The sequence below is a fragment of the Nyctibius grandis genome, chromosome 11 (genome assembly GCF_013368605.1).
Source record: "Nyctibius grandis isolate bNycGra1 chromosome 11, bNycGra1.pri, whole genome shotgun sequence".
Lineage (NCBI taxonomy): Eukaryota > Metazoa > Chordata > Aves > Nyctibiiformes > Nyctibiidae > Nyctibius > Nyctibius grandis.
The window spans coordinates 13,161,293-13,189,176 of record NC_090668.1 but is presented as its reverse complement, the minus strand read 5'-3'; the positions used below and the strand labels follow the sequence as shown (position 1 = coordinate 13,189,176).

Below are 27,884 nucleotides of genomic sequence, written 5' to 3'. Positions count from 1 at the left end.
TGTTGTTTGGCATTTAGTTTACACAAGTATATCTGAGTTTATAGGAAGTTAATATTTTTGTACTGTCTGGTTCTCAAATTATTCACCGTCAGTGCAAGTGATTTGTTACTGACTTGATATGGTAAGAAATCTTTTCCTTTGCAAGTATGAAGATGTGAAGGTTTAAAGATGATGAGAGAGTAATGAGCTGAAATTAGACATGCAATTACAAAAGTATCTTTTTTATTCTATGTTCTCAGAAATGTCTTTTTCAGATCTTTCATATCTCTAACTTTTGAATAGGTCAGATCAAATGTCCAAAGCTATCCAGTCTGTTAGAAAGAGAACATTCTAATTACTGTTATTACGATAATCTAATTCTGGTAGTGGCCAGAAGTCAAGACCAGGATCAGACCAGAAATTAATTAGCTGCTGTGTAAATACAGCAATAGACAGTCTCGATCCTGCAGAGCTAAGATTCTGAAGTGTCAGGCCTTATAAAAATAGGAGTAAGAGCAAGAAAGTCATTATACCATTTTATGCATTTAATGTAGGTTTGCTTTTTAAGTTTGCTGTTGTCCTCAATGCATAAGCAGGTATCATCTTCCTGTTTCTCTGACAGATTCCTCTTTCATGACAGAAACTGATAAAGTGATTTGAAAGAGAAGAGGCAGGTCTGTGCGTTGATGCTGAGCACAGAGACAGCATAGAGGGGGAGGAAAAAAAAAAAAAAAAAATGCTAATGCTGCCCAGAGAAAGGTCACGCCATTTGGTGGCAGATTTCTAGTCTACTTTCACTCCAACTTTACAATTTACAACATTCCCCTTAAGACAGAATATAGCCTTGGCTTAGAGGGAGACCACAGGGCAAATTTGGGGAGGTGGGACTGAAGTTATGGAAGAAAGAACAGGGCAGCACCCACCAGAATGCAGGGTTTCATCAGGGCATCAAAATATGAAACCTTTTTGTTTTAGTGAATCTCATTCTGCATTCACACATTTCAACAAGTGTATTCCATCCTCAGACCTGAGGAATAAAGAGTCATACATAGTCCTATGGGGGATTCAGAGAGACTGTAAAGGCAAAGACAAAGATATTATGGTGGGGGTTAACTTTCCTTTGGCAGATAATAAGATTGAATGTGAAATGATTGGTGGAAGAGGGGAGTTAAAAGTGTTCTTTGGTCAGCATAATAGACAATGAGGTCTACTTACTGTATGTACTGGAGGGCTGAGCTTTGCGAGTATGAGAATCCAGTTGAGTACCTATCACGTGCAACACAAAGATCCCCAGGCTTGCCTAAAAAGCACTGTAGCCATACCAAATGGCACTATTTTGTTGAAGTTAATTACACGTGCTAATTAAGACAGATAAAGTGGACAGAACTGTTCCCAGGAGCTAAGTTAATATTTCTTCATGGCATCGTATTGTGCTGTATCAATGTGTCATCTTACCTGTAACTACCTCAGAGCTCTCTAGAATGTCACAACCTTGCACTTGGGGGCATGCCTACTATATCATTTGGTCATTCCCTAACCCATTTTCTTTGATCTTACATACTAAACCATAATCAGAACAATAGGTACTACCGAGTGTTTGTACTGCAGTACAAGTCTACAGTAATCTTAATGTTAAAGCTTCTTTATGTCTGATTGTAGGTGTATTCATGGTGCCAGATGTTACTAGAAAAAATGTAGTGCATCAATGAATGCCTGACTTCATTATTGAGCCTTAAAGTTGTTACTCAATAATAGCAGTATATATTGCCCCATATATTTAATAATGAAAGCTCTGGCCTTATTTAATCTTCTTTTAATCACTGAATATTAATCTTGTTCTGAAACATTATTAGCTCTTACCCAGGCAGTCACTGATGTAAAACATTTGTGTATAAACTTTTACAGCATTGCCTAATTGTGAGCAAGACAATTTTGCTAGTCAACATATACTAGTGCTACCACACTGGATAGGTTATCAGACTGTAAATGATGCTTTAAATGAACCCTACATTGTTTAATAATTAGGGGTTATTTGTAGCTCACATGGCCCTGTCCTTTCCACAAACCAATGAGTGGAGTAGGCAAGGGAGAAGTGTTCTGTTCAGCTGAAGGGGCTGTATATCACCTATAGGAGCAGGAAGAGAGCTCTGCCTTATACCAAGGGACAGTCTAGACTTCCTCTGTAGTTTATTAGGTATCTCAGCCCAGAAGAGTAATTTGCCTCTTCTTTCTTCTTGTCCTTGATTACTGTTCTTCACCAGTAAGATGATACAGCTTCATTGCGACTCACAGTTTTACAAAAACTAGAGTTATGTCTCTTGTCTGAAATAATTCTATGGCGGGGGGGAGGTATGGAATAAATCAAGCAAAATTGTGACTTTGTGCCCATAGAAAGTCACTTAAAGGATGTGCATTGTTTAGTGCAGTTCTGCATCTGCTGGTTGGAGAAAAGGTTCATCATTTTCCTCCTACAGCACATTCATGTAGTCCAGCAGATAGGGCTTGAATTTCCCTTGTCCTGTTTCTTGAGGGATTTATTCCCCTTATCTCTGTCAGACTGGAGCTGCATAATGCTCACACAGTCAGAGTAGAACCCAGCTGCTGCACCTCTTCATGAATTCTGTGAGCTAAACACCCTGTGGATCCACTTATATTTTGGATTTCTTCACTTTTAGAAACAGTAACTAATGCCAGCTTTCTTAAAGTATTTTTATTTATCAACTAGAATAAAACATTTGAGTAAAAGAAAATTTAAAATAACAAGCAACCTGCATGCTATTTTTAATCCTGTATATTCTTAAACTTCACACTAAGACACTTCATAAAAGCTTTCCTCCTACAGCAAACAACTGTTCTTTTCCCAGCCTCTGTTTTATTAAGTGGAAGATTCAGTCTTTTACTTTCAGGACTTTTCCACATACGGAGGTTCTCCTATAGATACACAGGTAAGTTTCCCCTTAACAGGCAAGTGCGTTAGTTCTAAACTAAACATTTGATACTGGTCTCAGCACCCCCAGGAGAATGAGATAAATCCATTAAAACTGCTTGTTCCCACATTATCTTTTAGTAAGCCTTAAGTGCAGTTTTCCTGGGTAACAATTAGAGAACACTTCTGTGGTTTTGCTTTTGCTTCTGCTTTACAGGCAGAGCCAGATACAACACAGGTAATTATTAAAGCACAGCCTCACATTTATCTTGCTGCTTGATTCTTCCTGTTTTGTACTTCATTCTACTAATTATTTATAAAATGCTAACATGCCTATTTGGTAATGTTTTATGCTCACTTTGCACTCTTGTGACAAGCCAAAGAGCAGAGAATTAAGCATAAATGTTTCCTTCACGGAAAGATACATTTTTCAAAAGTGAAACAATAAGTAAATGAAAGGAACCTGTCATAAAAATAACATTGAAGATGCAAAGGTGAGTATTGAGCAGTTAAGACCCAATCCAATTAAGGCTGCCTTTATTACCTTTATTTTCTTTTTCCTCCCAGATTCAAGCATTACAATATAGCATTTAATGATGTGATAACATTTCCTGAGAAGCAGTGGTTTCCAGGAAGCATGTATGTTCTTTCTTTATTTTGCAATTTTTATACATATTAAAGATTTATGAAAGCCAAACTGGATTCATACACCAGCATTCCTTTTCTCTTTTATTACTTTCTGATTATGTCATTACTTTGAATAAATGTTTAAACTTCAGTACAAAGTATTTGAAACTTACATCCTATTCTTCAGAACCAGGACTTTAATCTTCATCATAGATCTCATATAAGATAGGATGGACCATTTTTTCTGCTCCATTCATAACTTGCATTTCCTTAGGCTTTCCATGGTCAATTCATGTACAAAGCAAGAATTCTACTAACAGTAAAAAAGCACAATTCAGATTATTTCAGTCCTTGGAAGCAAGTGCTTATTTCCTTCTCTAATCCATAGTAGCTGTGTATACCCAAGGACAGAATTTTGTCTCTGAGTGTTTGTTCTTTGAATATGATTGATCTGTTTAGCTTTCATGGTACATAAATTTCACCCTGATGTGATATTGAAGGGTAAAAGCTATAGTGAGGTTGATCTTATTAAATTATTTGCTGTACTGGCATTTTTCTTTGCCTTAGTTGCAAGCAGGACAGAGCAAGTTTATGGTTAATCAAGCTGCCTGTCTTGCATCTTGAGTTGTCCTGTTGGTGATATACCTATCCACTTTTCTGGAACTTTGCTGAAAGTATTTGGCTGTGAAGTAGTAATTCATTGATGAGACTAATATGCTAAATTTTCAATAAGGAGTAAAAAAAGCAATTCAGTAATGTTAAGAAGATATCAAAGTTAATTTGCCTAAAGTAATTTGAGTAAGTTTAGGCAATATAACACAGCAGGTAAAAAATGGCAAATGCAATGTTTTGTAGTAGAAAATAAGGTTGTTTGCAGCAGATTCACACATCCCTTATATTACACGTTGCATCTCTTAGATAATATGCAACTTTGGTAGTTGATGCCCTTGAAGTTCCCACAAGCAGTTTACCTCTCCCAGAAAGTAATGTACAGCTCTGCCTTTTCAGATGCTCAGCAGGTGGCCTTGAACTCACTTGTACCTGCTGTGAAAGGTGAAGCAAAGCAGAGCACTCTGAGCAAATGGCCTCTGGCTTTGAGAGCTCCTCCTTGAATATAAAGGGCAATGTCATATCAGCTTTTAAAGTGCACTGCATTAAGTCAAGTATTGATTAGCCCACTTCCACTGCAGACAAGAAGACAAAAAAGAACAGTAAATCCATTTTTTCTCACAATTCGGAATGAGACAGTCTGCCTTCATTCCCTGGTCTCTGTTCAGTGAGGAAATATGACTCTCTGGTTAAGAAATCTTTAAACAAGATCTACACTGCCTTTCATAATTTATGTATGTTCCCTTAGTAAATTCACTTGATCTCCCCATACCTCAGTGTCCCATTCGTAAAATGTGAATAGCAGAGCTTAATCACCTTATAGAGATGTGCAAGGTGTAATCCATTATGTCTGTGAAGTGTTCAAAGATATTTTGACAAAAATTTCTAAGAAAATGCAGAGAAAAGATTGAATACGTAGAAGACTTTTATGAAAGATACAATTTATTTTTAAAAGGAGAGTTAGAGGGGTTTTTAGTTGTAAGACTGTTGTAAATGCAATCCAAAAAAGGAGCTAATGACAGAAGTTTTTCAGTTTTTTTATCTTGACACAAAGAGCCCTTTCAGAAAGACCAGTAGTATTTCGCATTATCAAAATCAATGTAAATTATACATAATTATCAATTAGTTGTGTTCTGCTCTGTATTTCAGTTAATAACCAGTGACTTCCATTGCCTTTAGCGAAGTACAAGAACTCTGGGATGAACGTAGTCTAGTAGAATTTAATGTTTCCTTCTAAAAATCAGTTATGAACTTTGAATTTACATTTTTCTTCATTTGTGGCCTGATCCAGTATGTTAGATTCAATCACAGTCTTCTAGTTCATTTCAGCAGTACAGGGATTAAGTACAGGGATTACGCACTATAAGCATAATACCCACACTAAAAGAGGCAATGGCATAGCAACCAACTCCTGTACTGCAGGGAAATTACATTGGGATCAAGTTCCCAAAACATAGGTGCATCATACTGGTGTAATGTTTCCACAGCAGCTCAGAGGGAGGAATACCAATTCATACTCAATGCCCTTCCTCATAGGAATTCCTTAAGAGCTCTTCTCTGACTAGCCATACTCAGTCTGTGCCGTGCATATACTTCCGAATTATACGACTGAAAGTTTGGAAATAGCAGGTTTTCTGAAACAGCAGTTCTGAAAGAAATAGACAAAATATGCAGCTGGTAGTCTTTAGAATGATTGTTAAGTAATTATTGCAAATAACATGGAATTATGTCACAATGGTTGAAAATAGCATCTGAGTGTTGACAGGAAATTTTGCAGTTAATCCAAACACAATTCCTTTATGCTTAGTCTCAGTCATTTCCATTTTAATAAACTGTAGTGAATAGCATGTATGCAACAATCAAACCAGCTGATTGTGATATAATTAATTTGCTGTATATAAATATTCTTTGTAGTAGTTATTCGCCTCTGAAACATTATCTTTAAAGCCTGGAAACTGGACAAGCTTTCTCTTTAGGGTATTCATATATATTTATGTATATCTGGTCAATTTTTTCATTTTTACAGAAAATTTTCCTTCTTGCAGTTCTTGTTTATGACGATTTGAAATATTCTTTAAAATCGCCTCATTAGAATCCTTCAAGCAGTTTACAGAATGTTGTTACAAAAAACAGTGGCTGGGAAACTGCTGGAGGAAAAAAAAAGTTGCTCTCATCTTTTGTACCCAAATAAGGGAACGTTAGAGTTGAACAAAATAACAAATTCATTACCTGAATATTTAAAATTTTTATCTTTTACAAAGGTTGTTAGATTACCCTTTTTTAGCAACTAATACATATCAAAAATTACATGGATACTCAGAGTGATGTTATTACATCAAGGTTAAAAAGGAAAAAGGATTCTGTAGTGAACGGGATTCTGTTACAGTTTGTTAAATGCCATTATGTCTTTAATGTCAGGTAGATGTTTCTGCTTAATAAGTCATCATTATTACTTTATTGACAAAAGACTATGACACTGCAAACGTCAGACCAAAACATAATAGTTGTATTGCAGTTTCTTTTTATTTGCTGCCTTAAGAAAAATCTTCTCAGCTTTCTTTAGCAATTGCTGGGAAAATGAGCAAGAAATCAAGCACGATTCCAAAGTATTGCTGTTTGGTCACAGGCCTGTGAGGAAAGTACTCTGGATCATAGTCCTACCTACAATGTCCCTTTATACATTTTTCTGTAAAAGAACAGTTGTCTGCAATTAGATTATTTGCTAGATACAGTGTCACCAGGTCAGTGGCTGATTTCATTACACACCAAAAACATTTGCATATATTAATGCATTCCATATGATAGTCTTTTAAAAAAAAATATCTCTTCTTTCTTGGTTACACAAACAGCAACTGAACAGATTTATTTTTTGTCTCAGTGTTGTTGCTTACTGGAAGTCTTCTTAAAGGTGTTACTGTAATTGTAATTTGTACAACTGAGATGGAACGACTCTTGATACAGTTTTCGTTGTAGTTGCAGTTCCAGTGTCTATTACCACAAACCTGTGGAGAGCGTACGTACGTTAGAGCATTACCCCTAAGGAGATATTAAAAAAATACCCCACAGTGTGATCAATACTATAGAAAAGATACTCTCACTGGAATTGCAATAGATAAAAGCAACTGAAGTGCCCCATGCACACAGATTACAGTTTACAGATTTTACAGTTTATAGAAATCTTATCTGTATTTTTTTCATTGATTCATGATACAGTAATATAGTATAATATACCATTATCACTAATGGGAACTGCAAATGTCCTTGTTGCAAAACTCAGGAGATGAATGGATACTTATAAAAATATGCTGCACTACAAGGAACGTTTCATAAAAGTAGCAGCACAAAAAAAAAAAAAAAAGATTAATAATATTAGGTTTACTACAGTGAAGATTCAGAATCAATCTAGAATCGATTATGAGAAAGGTCTAGTGTTTCTATCGTAGTCTCTGCTGAGCACATTTGCACAGCGCACAATTGGCAGGTTTAGTTCAAGACTGATTCAGTATTATAATAATAATGCAAAGCAAGAGTGGACTTTCTTAGAAAGAGTTGTATTGTGCAGCTACTACATCTGTCTTCCAGAATGTACAAAATGGATATATCTGTATAGGAAGATATGGTGCCAGATTTCCTTCCATGAAAAAAGACAATAGATCTCCAAACTGCAGATGTATATCCTGTGTTGTCTCACATTTGCATTAACTTGTGCAAGTTTTTCAGAAATTAGGAAAGCAATCCGTGGGTCCTCATCTAAATTCAGAATGTCTACAGTGATGTTCCTATGCTTTCTAACCGAAATCCGTGGTTACTATGCATAAACCTGTCAAATATCATCCAGTTAAAATTGTCATGGTCTGACTCATATGGGCATCTGTTTTCTCTGGTTTTTGGTTTTTATAAACTGAAGAGTCAATATGCATGGATACAGAATGACTTTGTAGATCATGTGAAGTATTTTCTGATGTTCTCATAGGTTAATATTAGGAACTGAGGATGCATTTTTCACTTAGACGTAGCTAGAAGTAATATCCTAGGAGAGTCTCTTTAAATATTCTTTCCAAGGTATAACAGCCTGGAGAAAAAAACTCAATTATTCATGAACGACATTTGTGCTCATTTCTAATGTGTTGTAATTCAGATCTTAACTTAAAAAAGAAAATATCAATGAATGGTGCTGTATAAGATGTACCCTCCTGGACAAGTTTACCCATCATCGGCAGCAGCTCATTTCTAAAACTGAAATGAGTATTTGCTTGGTTTGTGATACTACAGCAAGCATTCTTAAGTTGCATTGTATAATCTAATAACCCATTCATGCAACACTTCAATGAAAAAATGCTGTTCACTTCAGAAATTCCACTCTTTTGGGATGCAATATAAGACACATTTTTCTTAATAATGACTTAAGCAGTAGATGTGCAGTGAATTTGGTAGCAATAAGATAACTATTCTCAGTCAAAGACTGCTCTCACTTGCAGGAACTACCTTTTATTGAGCAAATGTTTGGTCATCTTGCTGTCTACAGTAATAGATTGGGGGAAAACTCCTACCAGAATAAAAAAAAAAGATTCCTCAGGTCTGTAGAAAGTAAGGACCATGAGAGCAGGCATACATCTTTCTCTCTGTGGTTCTGTTTAAGGCCAGTATTATGCTAGGGAGAATTTGTAGTACTCTCAAGTAGTGTTTGGGCATGAACAAATGCAATATTTAGACAGAAACTGATTTACTGATTTTTCTGGAGTGATGAAAAGGCATTGAAGATGAAAATGCTAACACGATGCTAAAAAGGCAATAAAAGCCCACAGGGGCACTTCATAAGCTGATTCCCAGAAAACTTAGTAATTCACTGCATAATAATATGCTTCTGAAACACTTATTTCTTGTATGGCATAGTGATATTACTGGAGGACTGATTTGGCATAATAATAAAACTAAAAATGTACCTGATCCGATCTGAGAAACACAGAATGTGTATTTCACAGTGCATTTGCACTGACAGAGAACCGAGTGGTATATTCAGGTGTGTGTATGACAGAGGATGGGATGCTCCCACTGTTACATAAAATCAGGTTCACATTCAAATATATATGAAAAATTTGTATAATACTATGTTATGATGCAAGCAGAAGTAAGGAACAAAAAGGAGGTTTGAAAGAGGCAAGTTCTTAATAGATACTATTTATACGAGAATGTCATTCCTGCTGAGCATCTGTATTAGGTCACGTTTTAAGGGAGCTGGGAAAAGAGATTAGTCTTTTGCCTAAGCAAGAATGTGCAGGTGTCATGACACCTCAAACAGGTGAGATCTGTGGAGACTTAGCTGTGAGCAGTAAGTGACGGAAGGATGACTGCCCAAGATTTGTGGATCCGTGGTTTCCTGCTGTGGGAGAAGCAAATGAAAGGCTGGAGCAAGGAGAAAGTGCCCGTTAGCTAATGGATTGAACGAATGGATCTGTCCAGGGCCTGAAGTGGCTGGATGGGACAGACTGCAGAGTATTGTGGATAAGCTAAAATAAGGATCATAGTCCTGGAAAAAAGGTGGGCATTTGTCTCAAACCAGTTAAATCAGACTTTTAAAATGCAGAAAGTGTTTACAGGTGGCTCCATGACTGCTGCCATACATGATCATCTGCATAGCCAGTATGTTGAAAACAGGAGGACGCTGAGAAGGTGGAGAAGCCCATCTGAAAAACTTCAAAAACACTTTATTAAACCAGCTTTTTTTACTTGTGCCATGTATAAATCAGATGGCTGTAGAGCTGTGGAGTTTTCTTCTCTTTCTTAACTATATGTGGTAAATGCAGCCCATTTACTAACACAGGTTTCACGTATTCATATAGGATTGGCATTTGTAGTTGTTACTTCATTTGGCTACTACACAGCTATAGTTGTCTTTTCTAACTTGACACCTGACACAGCTTCTTAACCATTTTGTAGCAACCAAAGAAGCACCTAAAGAACAGGAAGTCAGCAAGTTTGTGGGTTTTCCTCACTGCAGTGAAGAGAGTTAAAGCCTACCTTGTGGTCTGGTCTGTGTTTTGTTTTGTTTTTCCTAAGGGTACTCAGAACCTGAAGATTGAAACTGTGGGTCCTACTACGTCTAAAAAAATCAAACCAATTGTGCTTTACAATGCAAGTGCTGTATTATGTCACTAGTGCAGTGAGGCACAAGAATGTTATTTACTGTTAGAATGCTATTAAATGTTTTTATTTCAACTCATTCTATTACAGAACATGAAAAGCAGCGGTTATGCAAAAGCACGGATTATATGAATTTGCACTTCAAAGTGAAATGGTTTTATAATGAATATGTGCGAGAACTCTCTGCTTTCAAGGATGCAGTGCCTGAATACTCTCTGTAAGTGGTGTATAGGGAAGTCTCCCATGAGTTTGGGCTTGATGCAAGGTTTATTTTGGTCAAATAAATATGCTCAAGTTTGTGCAACATCTCAAGGTGCGTAGCACTGACAACTCTACTTTTTGCACTTTGTCTTCTTTAATTCTTCATTCTACCAAATGAAATAGTCCAGGTATTAAAAGTGCTATTGCCTATTTCATAGGACTCTCTATCCAACTGTTGTAACTGCAGCTCTTCATAGATGACAAAATATTTTGGTCAGAAAATGCCAAAGGAAGGTATGAAATGTGGGAACAGCAGCAGTATTCGTTACAGGTCCCAAATTTGGATAAAGATACAATGCTAATGGAATATACTACTGAAATTATTCTTACTGCATTGGGTTAACATCCAGCTGCTCGTTTCATTTTCGCCTCTCCTCCTGCAACTCAGTCCTGTCCTTTTATATGAGCTATCCTTAACCTCATTCTTTAATCTTCTGCAAGTCTGCTGATTTGCTGAGATGGTGTGGGGCCTGTTATTGCTTTAAATTTTTTTAAAATAAACTAAAGAAAAATAAAACACAGCTGATGTTTTATTAAAGCAAAGTTTTTGCCAAGTTATTTCACATACAAATAAAAAATAAATGTTAACAATGAACAAATACTGATAATAGACACATTCTAAAATTTTTAAAAGTGCAGAATATGATCCCCTCCAAAACATGGCTGCATTTCTCTGATGGCTACTGCTAATTTTACATCAGTGGCGTAGACTAGTTAGATTATTATGAAATTGAAGCCTGGAAGACCTTTTGGCAGCCACAGTGGCTTTGGTGACAAAAATTCTTCTAGGATGATAGACTTTTTAGCAACTAGAACAGATGTGAAGACAAAAGATGCCAAACTGCTGGGTGGTATGGCGTCTCTCCTCTCAGGATCTTTATGAAATGTACTTACTTTACTTTACAAAATTGATTTTAATTTTCAGGTGGTTTGAACCATTTGTCATTCAGTGGCTGGATGAAAATGAGGATGTCTCAATGGAATTTCTTCATGGAGCACTAGAAAGAGACAAAAAAGATGGGGTAAGCCTTTACTTTTTAAAGAAAAGTTTCAAGTATTAAGATAGTTATTTAGTATTGTAAAACCAGAAGTACATTTGGTCCCACAGTATCCTTGTTAGACCTCACAAAATATGCAGTCAGTAACAGTTCTTGGAAGTTAGCCCTATGGACAAATCCCTGCTCTAATTCCATCTGCCTAAATTCCCCATAGACCTCAGTCTATGGTTTCACTAAACTCTGATGTATACTGATGTCACGGAAGAGAATTTTGATTTTATTTTTAAGAGGTTTGAAAGTAATAGAAATGTGAAAAGCCACATTTCTCAGTATATTCAGTGAGACTTTTTAAAATTTTATTATTTATTTATTACTTTTTATGATTCTAGGAAGAATTTCAAGTGTAAGAAAATCAGTTAATAGAGTTTTGATCTCTGAACAAGTATTAACTCATTTGAATGTTTCTCTCTAGTTTCAGCAAACATCAGATCATGCCCTCTTCTCTTGTTCTGTGGTTGATGTCTTCACACAGCTCAATCAAAGCTTTGAGATTATTAGGAAACTGGAGTGTCCTAATCCAGAAGCACTATCTCATTTAATGAGAAGATTTGCAAAGGTAAATTAAAATCAATGCATCTCAACTAAGCTTCAGAGAGAGAGGCATTGTGTTGCCATGTACTTAAAAGCTAAGTAATTCCAATGTTGTTTAGAATCAATTTCTTCTATCTCTGACTGGGATCCTTAGAAAGACATGCTCTCTGTGGCTTAAGGCTGTTTTTCATCTACTTTGTCAAATCATTTACCAGTTTGAGAAGTTCTGTCCTCTCTGAGATTCCATATTTATATATGTTATACAATCAATTATTATTCTTGCTAAGTACCGATTACAATTCTGTAAATGGAGCAATTCAGTGAAATGCAATTATCTAATTAGTCAGTGCAAGGGAAGGAAAAATTCAAGGTGTTGCAATAAAGTGTTGGTTGAAGCCCTGATATGGTAGGTCTTATTTATCTGCTGTTTGATAAACTCAACTTTGTTAGGCCAGCTTTCCATTTGGATTGTACCATTTCCTCACAAGCTTTAGATTTCCATTATAGTCCTGATGGCTTTAAAAAAGTTTAAACCTACATTTATTCCTGTTCTTCCATTGCAACAGTTTTACATTTGCAAACAGAGTTCCTATTTACATGATTATTGTAAGGTAAACTCATATTGTCAGGCTTTGAACAGTGCTCCCTCGGTCTTGTTTTTTCATTATAATTTTAATCTACGCATTGTCACCCTAGAGGATTTTTTGAGCTTGCTGCTGTTCCGTTAAGTATGTAGCACATTGCAAGGAGTAGAACTCTCAATGCTTCTCAAAAACAGTATGACTAAAATTAAAGTATCTCCTGTATTGAAGATTACATTCCATTAAGAACAACCCACCTCTGTTGTGCAGGGATTTGAAAATGTGCTCACAAGATTATTTATGTTATATCAAAAAAAATGCTATATGCGTAAGCACCTGTAAAATCTATAATTTATATAAACCTCCTTTTTATGTTTTTTTTAATTACTTTTGTTTTACATGATGAAATTTACCATTTAAAAGATTCTTCTCCTCTCCTAGACTATCAACAAAGTGCTTCTCCAATATGCTGTAATTATTTCAAATTACTTCAGCTCATATTGTGATAAAGAAAATGTGGTGAGTAAAAAGCTGTTTTGTTTCTGCCTCAGAAATTACCTTCAAATGACTTACTGCACTTTTTGAAAATGTAATAACTTTTGTGTATGAGAAAAAGCGTGAACAAAGGAAAGGATTTTTTGTTTGCTTTAGTTTTTAATAAGGTCAGCATGTTTTCATAGCTGCTTACATTGCTGTGTAAAAGCTGGAATAGGTGAAATTAATTAAGAATCCTAGTTAATAATTTCAGTGTTAAAGCAGAAAAAAATTCACAAGATGGCCAGAAATAGTCCCTGGATAACAGCCTTATACAGTTGTGGATATGGTGAATACATCTTCATCCTTTTTTCCGAACAGAAGAAAATATTTTTCTTTGAGTTTTTATTTTGTATTGGCTTGCTTCTCTTTATCAATTTAGTCATTAGAGAGTTTATAAAATCGTTTTTCCCTGTTCAGGGAGTGTGTGCAGACTTTTCTGCTACTACCACTCACTGTGCTTTATCCATGGAACAGTGAGAAGAAAATCATGTGCTATTTTGTTGCCTCACTGCTTACAAGGGACTCCCTAATGAAGGACCAGATTGCCATGGACTAAGAAATAAATGAGAGATGGGCAGTAAAGATGTGTTAAAGCAAATCCAGACATCAACAGCTTAACATGACCAAGGAAAATTGTTTTTGTAAACTGGCTTTTCAGTATCATTGATATTCAGTCAAAGCTAGTACTCCCAAGGCAGACAACATGTAGCACTATGTCTGCTATATTTAGTAGTATGTTGCACAGATGTATCAATCTATGATTAGATAAAGAACAGCAGCACCGTCCTCATTCTATTCATCTTTAAAAGTACAACCCTTCTGTAGCTCACGCACAGATCTCAGCTATATTTGTCACATCCCTGTGCTTGAGGACACGCTCATTCTTTCTAGTGCTCTGTAGTGTGAGACAGTATCATAACCTAGAGGTCATCAACATATACACAATAATAGAATTCAGAAAGTCATCTATTGCAGCTAAATATCCATTATTGGTGGTTCTTCTTATGAGCAACATTACGAAAGACTAAACATTAATTTTTCAGGCCACAGATATATTTGCTAGGAGAGACAAATATACACCATTCTGTTCCTTTTACACAATTTCGTCTAAAATAGAATTAATAAATAAAAATACCAAACTCAAAACTTTATTAATAAGTAGAAGTTTTATATAGAACTTTTTACAGTGGAGTGAGTTTTATTTATATAGATGTGTCCTGTCTCAGATTTAACTTCCCACTTAAGATATTTTCAACCTTGAAGCCCTTTGCAATAAACACATTGAAAAGACTCACTTTAGTAGATATCCACACATCTTTCTTCTGGCAGTACTAAATCTTTTCAGCATCTGAAAAGACTAAAAGCACCAGGTCAAGTTTGACAATCTTTGTGTAAGGAGAATCAGAATTCTGTAGAAACACTAGGAAACATGCCAGTTGAGAACAGAATAGACTAGACTATGTCAGTTGGAAGGAACCAACATCATCTATTCCAACTGCCTGACCAAAAGTTAAAGCATCTTGTTAAGGGCATTGTCCAAATGCCTCTTAAACACTGACAGGCTTGGGGCATCAACCACCTCTCTAGGAAGCCTGTTCCAGTGTTTGACCACCCTCTCGGTAAAGAAATGCTTCCTAATGTCCAGTCTAAACCTCCCCTGGTGCAGCTTTGAACCATTCGCTGGATACCAGTTGATATATGACAGAGCAGCACAACATATTGCCAGGTTTTTTCCCTATAAGCTAGCAGGATGTAAATCTTCATGATTTTTAACTTTACAGATACACCTTCTACATATTCCTTACCTCTCCTGCCTCCAAGGCAAATACAGAGCTGAAAAGAACACAATGCTCTCTCTCCCCAGTATGGAGGAGTGAATGCATTACACATCTACTTTAATGTTACTCTGTTCAAACCAAGCTTCATCTAAAATAATGTCTCTGTATTTAACCCAGTATGAACCATAGCTATTCTCAAAATCTAATGTAAAAAAGAAATAAATTTTGTAGCTATATTTTTCCATTTCTTTCAATTTAATGCTAATATTAAATAAAGCTTACTGCTTTCTAGAAGCAATGAGTTTTCATACATAGTGTTGAGTTTTGAGGCAAACTATTTGTGTAGTCTTTTGGCCTGTCCAATGGGATTTTTTTAATTGTTGGAGTGATTGGTTTCTGAAGTCACCCTGGTATGCCAATCTTTCCTAAAGCTTTAGATTGAATTAATCTCATTATGATATAAAGTATTATATCAAATGCCTTTGGGGGACAAAGCTTATTTAACAGGAGCTACCTTTTTGAAATACATACTTTTAGCTTAATAAAAGACCATTTTATCTGGTGATCTCAATTATATTAAAAGCCCATCTCCTCCATTACAGTTGATAAAAAGTATTTGTTTTAATCTCTTCTATGATTAAAGTTAGATTTTGGCATTCTCTTCCAAGTCAATACTTCTACTATTTTTATTAACCGTTACAAAATGTGCACATAAAGTGTTCAAATAGAAGCATACCAAAGGTGCTTTTCATAAAGACATGTATCTGATGGAAAAACATCCTCTTATCCTCCACTACCTGTCACAGTTTACAAGCAAACCTGGGTTTATGTATTGTACTTGCCACTCACTTTTATGTGGTGTTGCATCTGGCTGTCTGATTCCTGTAAATTGCTGCAAAGAGTATTCTGAAGGACAAGATGATAATGAAATTATAAGATGAGAATGTTTTTAAGCTCTTGTTCTGGTATTTACAGGCAGTGATAGAAATTTTTCCATTGAGCCAAGGTAGGCTTAGGCTCTGAAAGAGCAACCTTAGCTAGCCTCAGAGGAAGCTTTGAAAACTGCCTCAGTATGAAGTATTTATCTCATAGCTTCAGTATATTGCCAAAGGCATTTGCACTTGTTTTGAATGAAAGAACCAAGACGTTATATTCAGCTACTTACTCCTCCATCAGAAATCATAATCATTGATTTGTGATGTTGCGGATAATTTCCAGAATAATGAATATGTCAGAAGAAATGAGAGAGCACAGGAGAGGAGGACACCGTCTTAGTGATCATAAATTAATAGATTAATAATAATCAAATAGAAGAAGTGGGGTTTGTGGATTTTTCAGGAGACAGGAAGAGATGTGATATTTCAACCATTATACAAAGCCAGCTGTCTTTTGCAGGAGGCCAAATAGCATGCTTTACTGGGAAGCAGTAATGGAAGTATTAAGAAGTTAGATCAAATTTATTTTTTTTTCCTTCAGTTGAGAAGGACTCTGACACCAAATTCCTTTGAGAGTAATGTAGAACTAATTAAAGCTAAATTATATTATTGATCTTTTGACTATCAAAATCTAATCCCACCATGTTTCAGCACTATGTTGGAACATGCTATTAACTAGAAAGGTACAAATGAGCATCAATCACTGTAATCATTCCATCACCTTCTTGTTGTCTGAAAAAAGTATATGTGTTTTATTGCATTACTTCAGTGTCTAGGTTAATCCAATCATGCTCTAGAGCACACAGACCTTGGCCAACCAGAATTCTTTTAGCAAGTATTGTTTTATTGCTTCCCCCGCACCATACCAAACTAGCATATAATGTCATCTGAGTACACAAAATTCTAGTAATAGAGGCTTTCTTTCATAATTTTGTAATAAGATGCTTAATTTTATCCATGTTTTACTTTTTACCTTATATTTATCCAGCAATTGCTGTCTTATACACTGTGGCTCTGTGTTCTGCGTTACAGAAATGAACTTAAACAGCAATATTTTTAGACTAAAATAATACATTTACAAAATTCTATTGCCTAATTAATACACCAACTTTCCAAGCAATGCAAAATGTACATTTCTGAAATATTACTCTGTTATTAACAGAACTGCCTGTTGATTTATTCAAATACTTAAGCATCAGCCATTATCTGGTTTACAGTGCTGTCACAGTTTTCTGCAGAGACCAGGTCTAGAAAGCAATCTGGCATTGCCTTTCCCACAGTCTATTTTCACTCCCAGAGTACTTTGATCACTATTATGTCTACTCTTAAAGAGATGGTAATGTACTACTTGCATTAATCCACCAGATGTAATTGTATTAAGTATGACTAGCAACTACATGGGATATAATGTTCAGGACGTGAAATACTGGGATCTGAAAACCGCCCAGCTGGCTGGGAGAAGGTATTCAGTTTCCTGTGGGGCAACACTGCCTCAAGGGCATAATGGGCAGTCACTGGCTGAATGCATTTGCTGACTGGGCAAAGAGGAGTGTGAATTAAAGAAGGATGGGGAGGCAGCAGTGGTGGGGAACCTGAGATCCTCCTCTAAAAAGCACAATTGCATGAACGTAGGGCTGCTGAAGAACTGGTCTTCAGCCCAGAGGCTGTGAATACACATATTGACACATAAAAGGAACATAACATGCACATTCACACATTTGGTGCTCTCTTTGTAGCCCTGTATCTTGATGAACAACATTCAACAATTAAGAGTCCAGCTTGAGAAAATGTTTGAGTCCATGGGAGGAAAGGAGGTGAGTCATATTTATTTCCTGGTTCATTCAAAGTTCCTTAGAGATCATTAGCATCATGTTTTCAACCTAGTCACAGCCTTCACTTCTGCTTGCAAAGAAAGTCAAAATGTTTAAAAAAAAAAATCCACAAGATCTTTTTAATGTCCTGACAATACTAGAAAGACCTAACACTATTTCATGGAAACATGCTAATGATCTGTAAAGTTCAACCAGCGCTGGTTGTTTTGTGTTGTAATCTGTAGTGCCAGCTTTATTTTAATGTTTATATTGGACTATAATTTGCTTTTTTTATATATTGGTTTTGCCTGTATCTGAAAATTTTGTAGAATATGTGCTTTGTGCTTTGTCTGTAATGTGTCATGTCTTTGTCTAATGCCTTTGACTTGCAATCCACTGAGCAGAAGAAAGAAGGAGAGAGATTCTCTTATGAGGTTTGTGATAGTAAGCATCTTTTATTTTTCCTGACCATATTTTCTAAGGCTAAGAACAGTCACATTTCCTCCTAATTTCCATTGATGCATTTGTGTAATTCCCTATGATCTAAAATCAAAAAGAGCTATGCATGGGCATTCTAAATTCAAAAGTTCTACTAGGCAGATAGCATAAAGTCTTTCAGAATGTCTAAAAATCTATAAAACATTTTTAAAGTGCACTTTTCAATATCTGAGGGCTTGCTTGCATTCAAGATTTGGCACCATTTCACCAAGAGCTGCTGCTCAACAGTCCAGAACATCCTTAGCTTTATCTTCTTTTATATATCAGAAGACTTAAAAGTGCCTGAAATCCTGTCAAGAGTAAAAGGACATAAACATGTGCTTCCAAATGAACCTATAGATTAACTCCATGGTGAGGAGGTTTTGTTAAGCTAGTAACAGCTTCTTGAAGCTGCTGTGGCAAAAATACTTCCTGCTTCAGAGAACATGAAATAAACCTCTGCAGCCTTGTTGTTACTGAAAATATCATGTCAAACTTTAAAAATATATATTTATCATCCTGTCATGGCTATGTTTTTTGTGGTTACTATTAATCTCTTTTCACTCTCCAAATATTACAAATAATCTTGTCTTCTATGCTCTTATGTTCTGTGCAAAGTACTTTTGTATTAAGGCCTTGGATCCAATCCTACATGTTGAATGTCACGAATCATAAAACAGCTAAGTGTCCATAAATCCAGATGAAGACAAGGGCAGAGGAAAGCTGAGTAGCACTTTATGTCTACATCTATCAAATTATTTTCACATCAGAATATTTTCTTGAATCTCCAAAATGTTCCGTTTTCCTCAAGAAAATATTAGTTTTCCTTTTGCTCCCAATAGCTTATATAATAAAAAAAATACAGTAAAAAAAAAAATGAGGGTTTTTCATGGCAGTTTTCTTTCAAAATCTCTTATCACTTCTCATCCTTTTTGCTTTCCCTTTTGATGTTAATGAGGATGAATTATTAAGGGTGTTACAATATCAAAGCAACATTTCCTACAAATGTGATGCAAGATGCAACCCTTGGAGAGAATCCGGAGATATTTTTCTAAAATCCCTTCGTTAGGTATCTTAAGTGCCTCTCTGATTCATGGTCTAAGAAAACAGATCTAAAAAATACATTCAAAGTTTTGTTTTGTTTCTCATCAGGGGAATTTCTTGAAGAAGAGTACATTCATGTTCAATTTTTTGTCACCCATATCAAAGTGCCCCTAAAATGTTTGTCCTCAAACTGGAATACTTATTCCCTTAGCTATTCCAAGAGCATAAACACTAATGGCCAATTTGCCTTATGGAACTGGTTTTTATAAGGAACAAAGCCAGCAATAAAACCTGTAAGCAGTTTCTTTTCAGGTAGAAAATAGTTTAATATTTGCTTGTGGAGGGCATAAAAAGTCAGATGACTTTCAGCGGAATAATGAGGCCTATTTCAGTTGAAGCAAAACTAATTCTAAGAAAAATTAAATGCTGTTAACCTCCTCAGTGTCACACTGGGAGCAGTATGTCTTTCAAACTGTGCAAAGTACCACAATCAAGCAGCAGTCTCTATGTTCAGAGTAGGCCTATTGCATATTGCAGGGCAGGGAGCTCTATAAACAGAGAAAAAACTGGGTGCTCAGCTCTCCTGCCATTAAAATAAAATAGTCTGAGTAATATGAGCTTCTTTGTTAACTCTCCTCTTCTGCTGTAGCCAAGCAGGAAGGGGTACTTTAAAAATTATATAAATGAGATCAGTCTACCATAATAAAGTAACAGTAGTAAAGTGGGATCCAACCCGCTGTCTTTTTTTTTAAAAATCAAGTCCACAGTCATGGGAACAGATTATCATAATGTAGAGTTTTGGTTGAGCTCCTGTTTCTTCGTCCAAAAGGACTGCATACATTTGCACTAAATCATTTTTTCATGTCTGACAAGTTGGAAGCTCATAAAAGGGAAAGAAAAAAAGTTAATGCTCGTGTTGCTTTTCACCAGATGGCAGAACATGGCAGAAAAGAGTTACAGTAATGAGGATCAAAAAAAAAAGGTGGAAAGCAAAAGCAGGTTGTTTATGTACAACAGTATTGTATTGACTGTAGGTAAATCATATTTACACACCAGTAAATTCAGTTCCAACTTTACAAGTAATGCTTAGGAATTCCTGTAGGAATCTATATATGGTCCTAAAGACTTTGATGAGATAAGAGACCTAGACTTATGCAGAATAGTTCTGAAGTGTCCATCTTTTGTCAGAGGCCTAAGTATTTAGAGCAGTGGCAGCCAAACATCTCAAAATGGGATTCACTGTACCTAGGTAGTTGGGTGGGAGGGTGGAGGAAGGATTATGTCTATCAGAGACAAAAAGAACCACTACAGTGACAGATCTGATAAATACCTGTATCTTCCCTAATGGTACGTACACTATGTAAAACTATTTTCTGAATGGAAGTAACCAGGTGGTCCCATTAGGAAACTATAGGCAATTAGACCTGTGAAATTGCAGACAAATGGAATTCCGATTAAAGAGATTCCCTTTAACACATGCAAAAGTAATTTGCATCTCTGTAGTTTCCTATAGAAACGCTACCAAATTTGCAGTTAACAAGATTGTGTCCATACTAGTACACATTAAATTACAGCATGGAATAGCTCAATCTAACACATTATGTTGAAAGCAGCTAAATTCATCAGATCTTTAACTCTTTTCCAAGGCTTGTATGTGTAAAAAATTTCACAGTTTTAGACAGGCAGCATTTGGAAACAATGATGTTCAAATATTTCTTATTTTTTCAGCTGTTCAGCAAAAGTATTCTCTGCTTTTGTTTAGCATTCAGAAAAAGTCAAACTTCTACTTCTCTATTTAATAATCCATGATTAACAGATCTTATGAAGTGTGCCAACAAATGTATAAGTATGTTCTGTTGTGGGTAAAAATTAACTCTATTATTTAAGAAGATGGTAAAGTAACAGAAATATTTATGAACATAAGAAAGCCAAGCAAACTAAGACTTAGTAGGAAAGTGTGATTTACACATTAACAGGTTAATAACATTTCCACTACTGAAATAAGTTTGCTGTTCAAAACAATCCAGATTTCAACACCTGAGCAACCTACCTATATATTTTAAGACTAGCCCACACATGCTGCGAACTGTAAATGGAACCCAAGAAACTAGGTGATAAAAGGTCTTTTCTTTCGGTTCTTAAATTAGGTATGGCACATTAATGGCACTCATTCCCCCCTCCCACCCCCATAATCTACTCAATTAGGGCTTTTTTTCTTTTATTTTCCTGAAAAATTGTTCAGCCATGGGGTTTTTCCTTCTTCATCAAACTCTATGGAGCAGATGAGACTCAAAGAGAAAAAGTCAAGTCCCCAATACTGTAGATACTTCGTTTTTCATATCTGTATGTCCCTATATGACATCTTCTCAGATGCTGATCAGCATTGCCTTCTGCCTCACTTTCATCCTTTCCTTCTGGTTGATTGCAAAGTAGGGTAACATTAGGGCTAGGTTAGCCCTGTAATTCATCATTTAGCCACATCTGGGTGTCTGAGATGTCTGCAGCTGAACGTGTTTGTATCTATCTATTTACTTAAACTGCTACTAGTAGCAACTAGTATGAAGAATTACAGACTGGATTTACCTGAGTTCTTACACAGTTCCCTTCCCATAACAACTCTGCACTATCCAGAAACAGACTGGCTCATGAAACAGAGATGGTTGGTTTTTATTGTTACTCCCTTGCTAGTAAGTAATCTCAGCCAAGTCAAGAATACTGAGAACTACTTCTCTTGGTCACTGGAAAGCCTGAGATAAATGAATTAATCTCTTCATCACTGATTTGCCTCTCTGGGAAGGAAACTTACCTCCTTTACATGGTGGTTGTGAGAGCTATGTGTTACTGTCTCAAGTAGTGAGTGTTGTGATGTCAGCCTGCTAAGTCTTGCAGCTTGTCAACTTCATTAAGCCAAGCCATTTGCACAGTGCTATAGTGCATTTCCTACACAATACGTTCCTGAGAATAAGCAAACCTGGTATAAAATGTGTTAGCAGTTGTTCAAACCATTGCTGAAATAATAGATCTTTCTAAAGCACAAATGAAATTCCTTTTTGAGCTTGTTGTTGCAAACCTGTGATGTTTTTGTACAGCGTGGTCATGTTGTGAACTCCAGCCTTTAGAATATTTAAGAGCGAGACAGTAACTCTTCCTGCTTTCACTGAAATCTTTGGGGTTTTTCCAGATATTTTGGTTTTTAAGTAAGGCATCGTAGCTGAACGTATTTTTCATATTAAAAAAATCGGTGGATTAATTTATGCATAAAAGATAAGATATACAGAAGATAATCCACAATAGTTAGTGTGCGTGATGTGCAGAGGTACCAAAAGCTGATTTACCTTATCTCCACTGCACAAGGCCATCCTAAAACCATCTTTACCAGTTTTGAAGTCCTCCCAGAATTTCATAGTATGGAACCATCATAACCGTTCCCATCTTAGATGTACCATAACAGAAAAAAAATGTGGGTCATGGCTGTAGTATATTTGGATGATGCCAGGCAGGGGCTGATGCCTGAGGACCTTCTCATTTGCCCTGGGAACTCACTAGCACGTAGAGGGCACATGGTAAAATAAATGAAAAGTGCACATTTTAGTCCTGGTGAGACACTCAAATTGCCATATTTTCCAGTAGTTAAACAAGAATATCTTAGTCATCCCATCACCAGGTGTCTAGCACTTGGATGGTCAGCCCGCATACCTCTTTATATTCCACTCCTCCCTATGACACTGCATTAATAAGCATGAGCATGTGTATACACAAGGCTGGATGTCCTGCCAGATGCCTCCAGCTGTGCACACACAAACTTGTTCATGCAATTTGTGAGCACAAAGCCCTCTAAAATGTCTAGCACTTGCATGCACCTTTCTATAATGTGTGTTATGTCCACAATCTGATGTTAGTATTTAATCCAATTTTGGCCAAACTAAGTCCAATTCCAGGTGAATTTAGCAAATATGTTGTGTTTTCTGGTTGTCACAACAACCTCTGCTAGAAAGTAACTACATTGGCCTTTGTAGTCCCAGTAACAAGACGATTCTCTAGCTTGTGCATGATCTGGTAAGAAATTTTGAGTCTTCTGCCTGCCTGGTATTTTTGTGCTTTCTCTGATGTGTACCATGTTCAGTGTGAATGCTTGTGTGTTCAGTATTTGTTAAATGTTAATATTCTAGTGGTCTTAAATTTGTGTTCTGTATGTATCCCACCAAAGGAGGCAGTAAAATTCCCAGTGAAACGCATTTCCTGGAAAAATCTTTGCTTTTGTTAGTAAATTGTCTTTGTTAACTAATATAGACATTTCAGTAAAATTAGCTTTTTTATCCCTGCTTTTCATATGAAGGAAAACAACCACTTTAAGTGTATGAACTGTCTGAGTGTATCTGCCAGGGAAAGTACTAAGACATGAAGTGGAGAAGCAACAGAACTTCTCTCAAAGCAAAGTAATTAAAAACTAAACCAGTAAGTAGTCACAGTGTTAAAATATGAGCTTCTCAGATTAGAAAAGTGCTACGCATCACTGAATATCTTCTAAGGGATGTATGGCAATTCCCCTTGTCTCACCTATTTCAGTTTTTTGTCAAAAACTGTAATGAAGATCTTGGATTTTCTATGCTTTTAAACCACACATAGTTTCTAAGAGAGAAAGAATGGTCTAAGATTAGAACACAGTAGATCTTTGGAAGTGTTTCAGAGTTTGTTTTTTCTTTACCTTAGAATTCCTGTGTAATCTCATGTAAGTTATCCATTGTGCTGTGACACGGCCTCCCCTTGTCTCTAAAGTGTGATTAAAAGAGCTGACCTACTGCACCATAGTACTGTGAAGCATAAAATGAAGAATAAGCACTAAACACTACTCGTGCAGTTGAAAGATGTGAAAACACAGAGACAGACCTGATTATATATTCTAAATGTGCAACTTCCTTGGAAATTGTCAGAAGATCCGTATCTGACCTTACTTCAGAACAGGGCCCAGAATTTGAGTATTATCACTGAAAATCATTCCCTAACATTGTGATGCAGATAGCTGAAAGACCTGGAACATCAGCTATTAATTCACATTCAGCTGTTGATCCTGATGATCGTCAATCGTATCCCACAATGTAACTGTTTTTCCTAAATGCTAAAAGCTCAAGGAGACAAAAAGTCAATTTTTTTTTAATTTGAAAAAGAATGCATAGCAAATAAACAAGCTGCTGATCAATATCAACAGAGCACCTTTTTGATTAAATATCTATGCATGGATCCGCATCCCTGTAAATGTAAAACTATATTTCTCCCCTGCATTCCCTTTTCTCCTATGTTTAGAAAACCTGTATAAGAGGTACAGGAGCTGTTCTCCCTGTACATCAGAATGTGTTGCTCTGTGCTTCAATTATGTATGTCTTAATGGCTTTTAGAAACACAAGTACTGAAATTCAATAGATTCCCGTCCTTCATACTACAGCAGTAGAAGCAGCATGGATAGTCTTCAAGCCACCTTTTCCAGTGCTGGCTGTTCTACTTTTACGCTGCATTAATGGGAATATGGAAACATCTTCCATGCAAATCACAAAAAAATTACTGATGGTGGTGAAATGTACAAAAAAACATTAAGATTAAAACACCTGCAGTATTAACACAAACACTACATTCTCACACATCCTTCTCTTGGTATGTCTTGTGAATACCATTTGCCTGTTAATGGTAATTCTATTCTTGTAACTGCCAACACAATTTGCACCATCCCATAGAAAACTGTTGTTTTGATTTCTAACAATATAATTCTTCTTTGTTACGATCAAATATTTTCCTTTAAATGGTAATTGGATTTTTAGGCCTACTAAAGCAATCCTGTGTTCTAACAGGTGTTTCCACATTTGGTTTTCCATAGTGCAGTGTATCATTGCATATAATTTCTAATTCATTAATTGTAATGGAAAACCTGAAAACATAGTGTATAAGTAAAATATAACATTACTTATCTCTTTGCAGCTGGATCCTGAAGCTAGTGTTGTTCTAAAAGAACTTCAGGTGAAACTTAGCAATGTATTGGATGAACTCAGCGTAACATATGCCACAAGGTAACAAACCTATTTTACTGCAAACCTTAGAGAAATATTGCTGTTCAAAAATCTTCCTCGTTGGTTGGGTGGTTGTTTGGGTGTCCTGAGGTACAGCTTGCTTCTGCCCTGATGAAGTGGTGTGCATTTGCGTGTGTGTATGTGCTTAGACTCTGAAACACATAGCAGTGACCTCATTGTAAAGAAAACTGAAAATGGTTTGTGGGCATGAACGTGTCACAGAGGTGAGGCTGATGACTTTTGTTCTGCTTTTTGGAAAACGAAAATTGCTGGTTTGTTCTTGCCTGATGCTGTGTTAAACTCTTCTTTCTGACCATGTTTATGTTACTTCCTGAGACTGACAGCTTTTTCCAAGTGGCCTGCTTCAACCAGGGATGCCTGCCCATGTTTAGCCTGCTTCAAATGGTCACTGTGAATGGCCGCCTTGGGTCGTTTGCTTAGCTATGGCTCTGCAAAATTTTTCTACTAAGCATTACTCTCAAAATCTTTGATTAATCAGAGTGTACACTGCGGTCTTGAATGAGCATGGTGCTGTGCCAGCAGTGTCTGTGCTGTAAGAAGATGCAAGTTATTTTTGCTTCAAATCAGAAAGGAATCTAAGAAAGAGGGATTAGTGCTGTTAGTGGTATTCATTCAGTGAAGTCTGTAGTTGCTTATTTAATCGGTCGATGAACCATATGGGTGGACAGTGTTCACTTTTTCTGAGTGTGCTTAGTTTGTCGTGGTTTGAACCAGGCCCTGGTACTCTGATCATAGACAGTGCATGAATATTATTTCTTTCCAAGGCTTCTTTCTGAATGAGCCAACTAGGTTTCTGCAAAAGCAAGCCCAGGAATAGCTCAAACTAGTATATGCTCCTAATGCTGAGCATTCCTCATGGGTCAGCTTATTGCTGGGGTTTGTGAGGTTAACAACGTTAGAAAGATGACTAATGTCAAGAAAAGCCAGTGCATTCTTTTGGCTTTTATTGGAGGCACTGGTCCCAAGGATTTACATAAGCAGCTTCAATAGCAGCTTCATGTTGATTTTATGTAGGGCTTTGAAGTATGTAGGTAAGTACACATCCAAGTGTACTTGGAAAAGTTTCCATTTTTCCAGTGTTTTCACATGTAGCTGGAACAGCTTACTGCCTAATTATAGTGTTTCTTTTCTCTCATAGTAAATTCTCTTTCACTTTCCTCAAGTTAATCTTTGCCATTTATCTTTTCACATTAATAGGCCTGGTATATTTATGGCCTCTGTTCTGCATTTCTGTTCATAAACTAGTCCTAAACCGATTCAATTCATCATATATCAATTCATAAACCAAATTACCATGTGTGCAGAGCCTTATTCTACCTCTGAACTGTTGACTCTAACTGCTGCTCCGCATTGTTTAAATACGTTGACCGAAGGCTATATCACATCAATGACACTGAAGGACTCTCAGACATGTTGCTCAACCAGATCAGTTAGGAGACAGAACAGTTTTCAGAAAAGCTGAACAGATACAACTTGAGGAGCAAGAATTTGTTCACACTCACCTTGAAGTGGAAAAGATTCCTTCCAGGAGAAGGAGTCTAACTACTTCTTAGTGGGGTTTTATTTGTGAAAGAATATTTTAAACAGTCCAAATATTTTAGCTCTGTCTAGTTGCAAAGAAGTAAGCAAAGCTTCTGATGGCACTGACTCTGTGAAACCCAGGGAAAAGTTGAACTGAGCCAAACAGAGCTAAATCAGTAGAAGTTTTCTATTTGTCCTCAAGAAGAATATAAAATCTTGGTTCATATTAACCATCAAGAGAAAAATATTTTGGAGTCACCTCTTCCTGTTGTCCTTTCACACCAAAAATAAGATCTTGAGAATGCTGTCATACCCTAAACTACAGATTCTGATACATCTATTGCTTTCAGAAAATAGTTACTTGGCACCCCTACAAGGGCATGAAAAGCATAATGACAGAACGGAAACAAGGGGGAAAAAATCAAAACAGTACATGAATTAGTTATATGAGCTATAATCCTTAGGAAGAGTTATTTTCAGTCTGTAACACCTGCAGTATCTTGTGTTTGTGAACTTCCCATCATTGCAGAAAAGATTAAATCTTGTTGAAGAACCTGATTGCAAAATGATAAATGTTGTTTTCTATCCTAGAATTCTTTCATTCTCTTTTTTTTTTTCCATCCTGTAGTTTCCAATTTATTATTGAAGATTGTGTAAGACAAATGAGCAACGAACTGAATCAAATGAGAGGAAATGGGAGTGCAGCAGCCAATAAGAACAGTGCAGCCATTGATGCCGAGATTGTGCTACGGCCTCTCATGGATTTCCTGGACAAAACGTAAGTGTGGCAGACAGGTTTGTGTGGCAGGTTAGGAACTGGATGCTACAGTCAGGCATACTTGGCTTTACCCTGAAGCATCATTAATAACTAGAAACACTCTATAGTATTTTCAGTATTTGTAGTATTCACGTGTGTGCAGAATACTCTGCTTAAACTGTTTACTTATATTAAGAAATTTCTATGTAAGCTACATGTTTGCCTTTCTATTTC

General features: G+C 36.3%; 1 protein-coding gene across 1 annotated transcript in view; it reads left to right on the top strand.

The window, feature by feature from the left end:
• UNC13C (unc-13 homolog C) overlaps positions 1-27,884 on the top strand; it is a 161,653-nt gene that overhangs the window by 107,113 nt on the left and 26,656 nt on the right. The window contains exons 18-24 of the mRNA XM_068410057.1: positions 10,373-10,499; positions 11,469-11,565; positions 12,014-12,157; positions 13,155-13,232; positions 17,700-17,777; positions 25,263-25,351; positions 27,522-27,671. Of these exons, the coding sequence (XP_068266158.1) occupies positions 10,373-10,499; positions 11,469-11,565; positions 12,014-12,157; positions 13,155-13,232; positions 17,700-17,777; positions 25,263-25,351; positions 27,522-27,671 (763 nt within the window). The remainder of the gene's footprint in view (positions 1-10,372; positions 10,500-11,468; positions 11,566-12,013; positions 12,158-13,154; positions 13,233-17,699; positions 17,778-25,262; positions 25,352-27,521; positions 27,672-27,884) is intronic.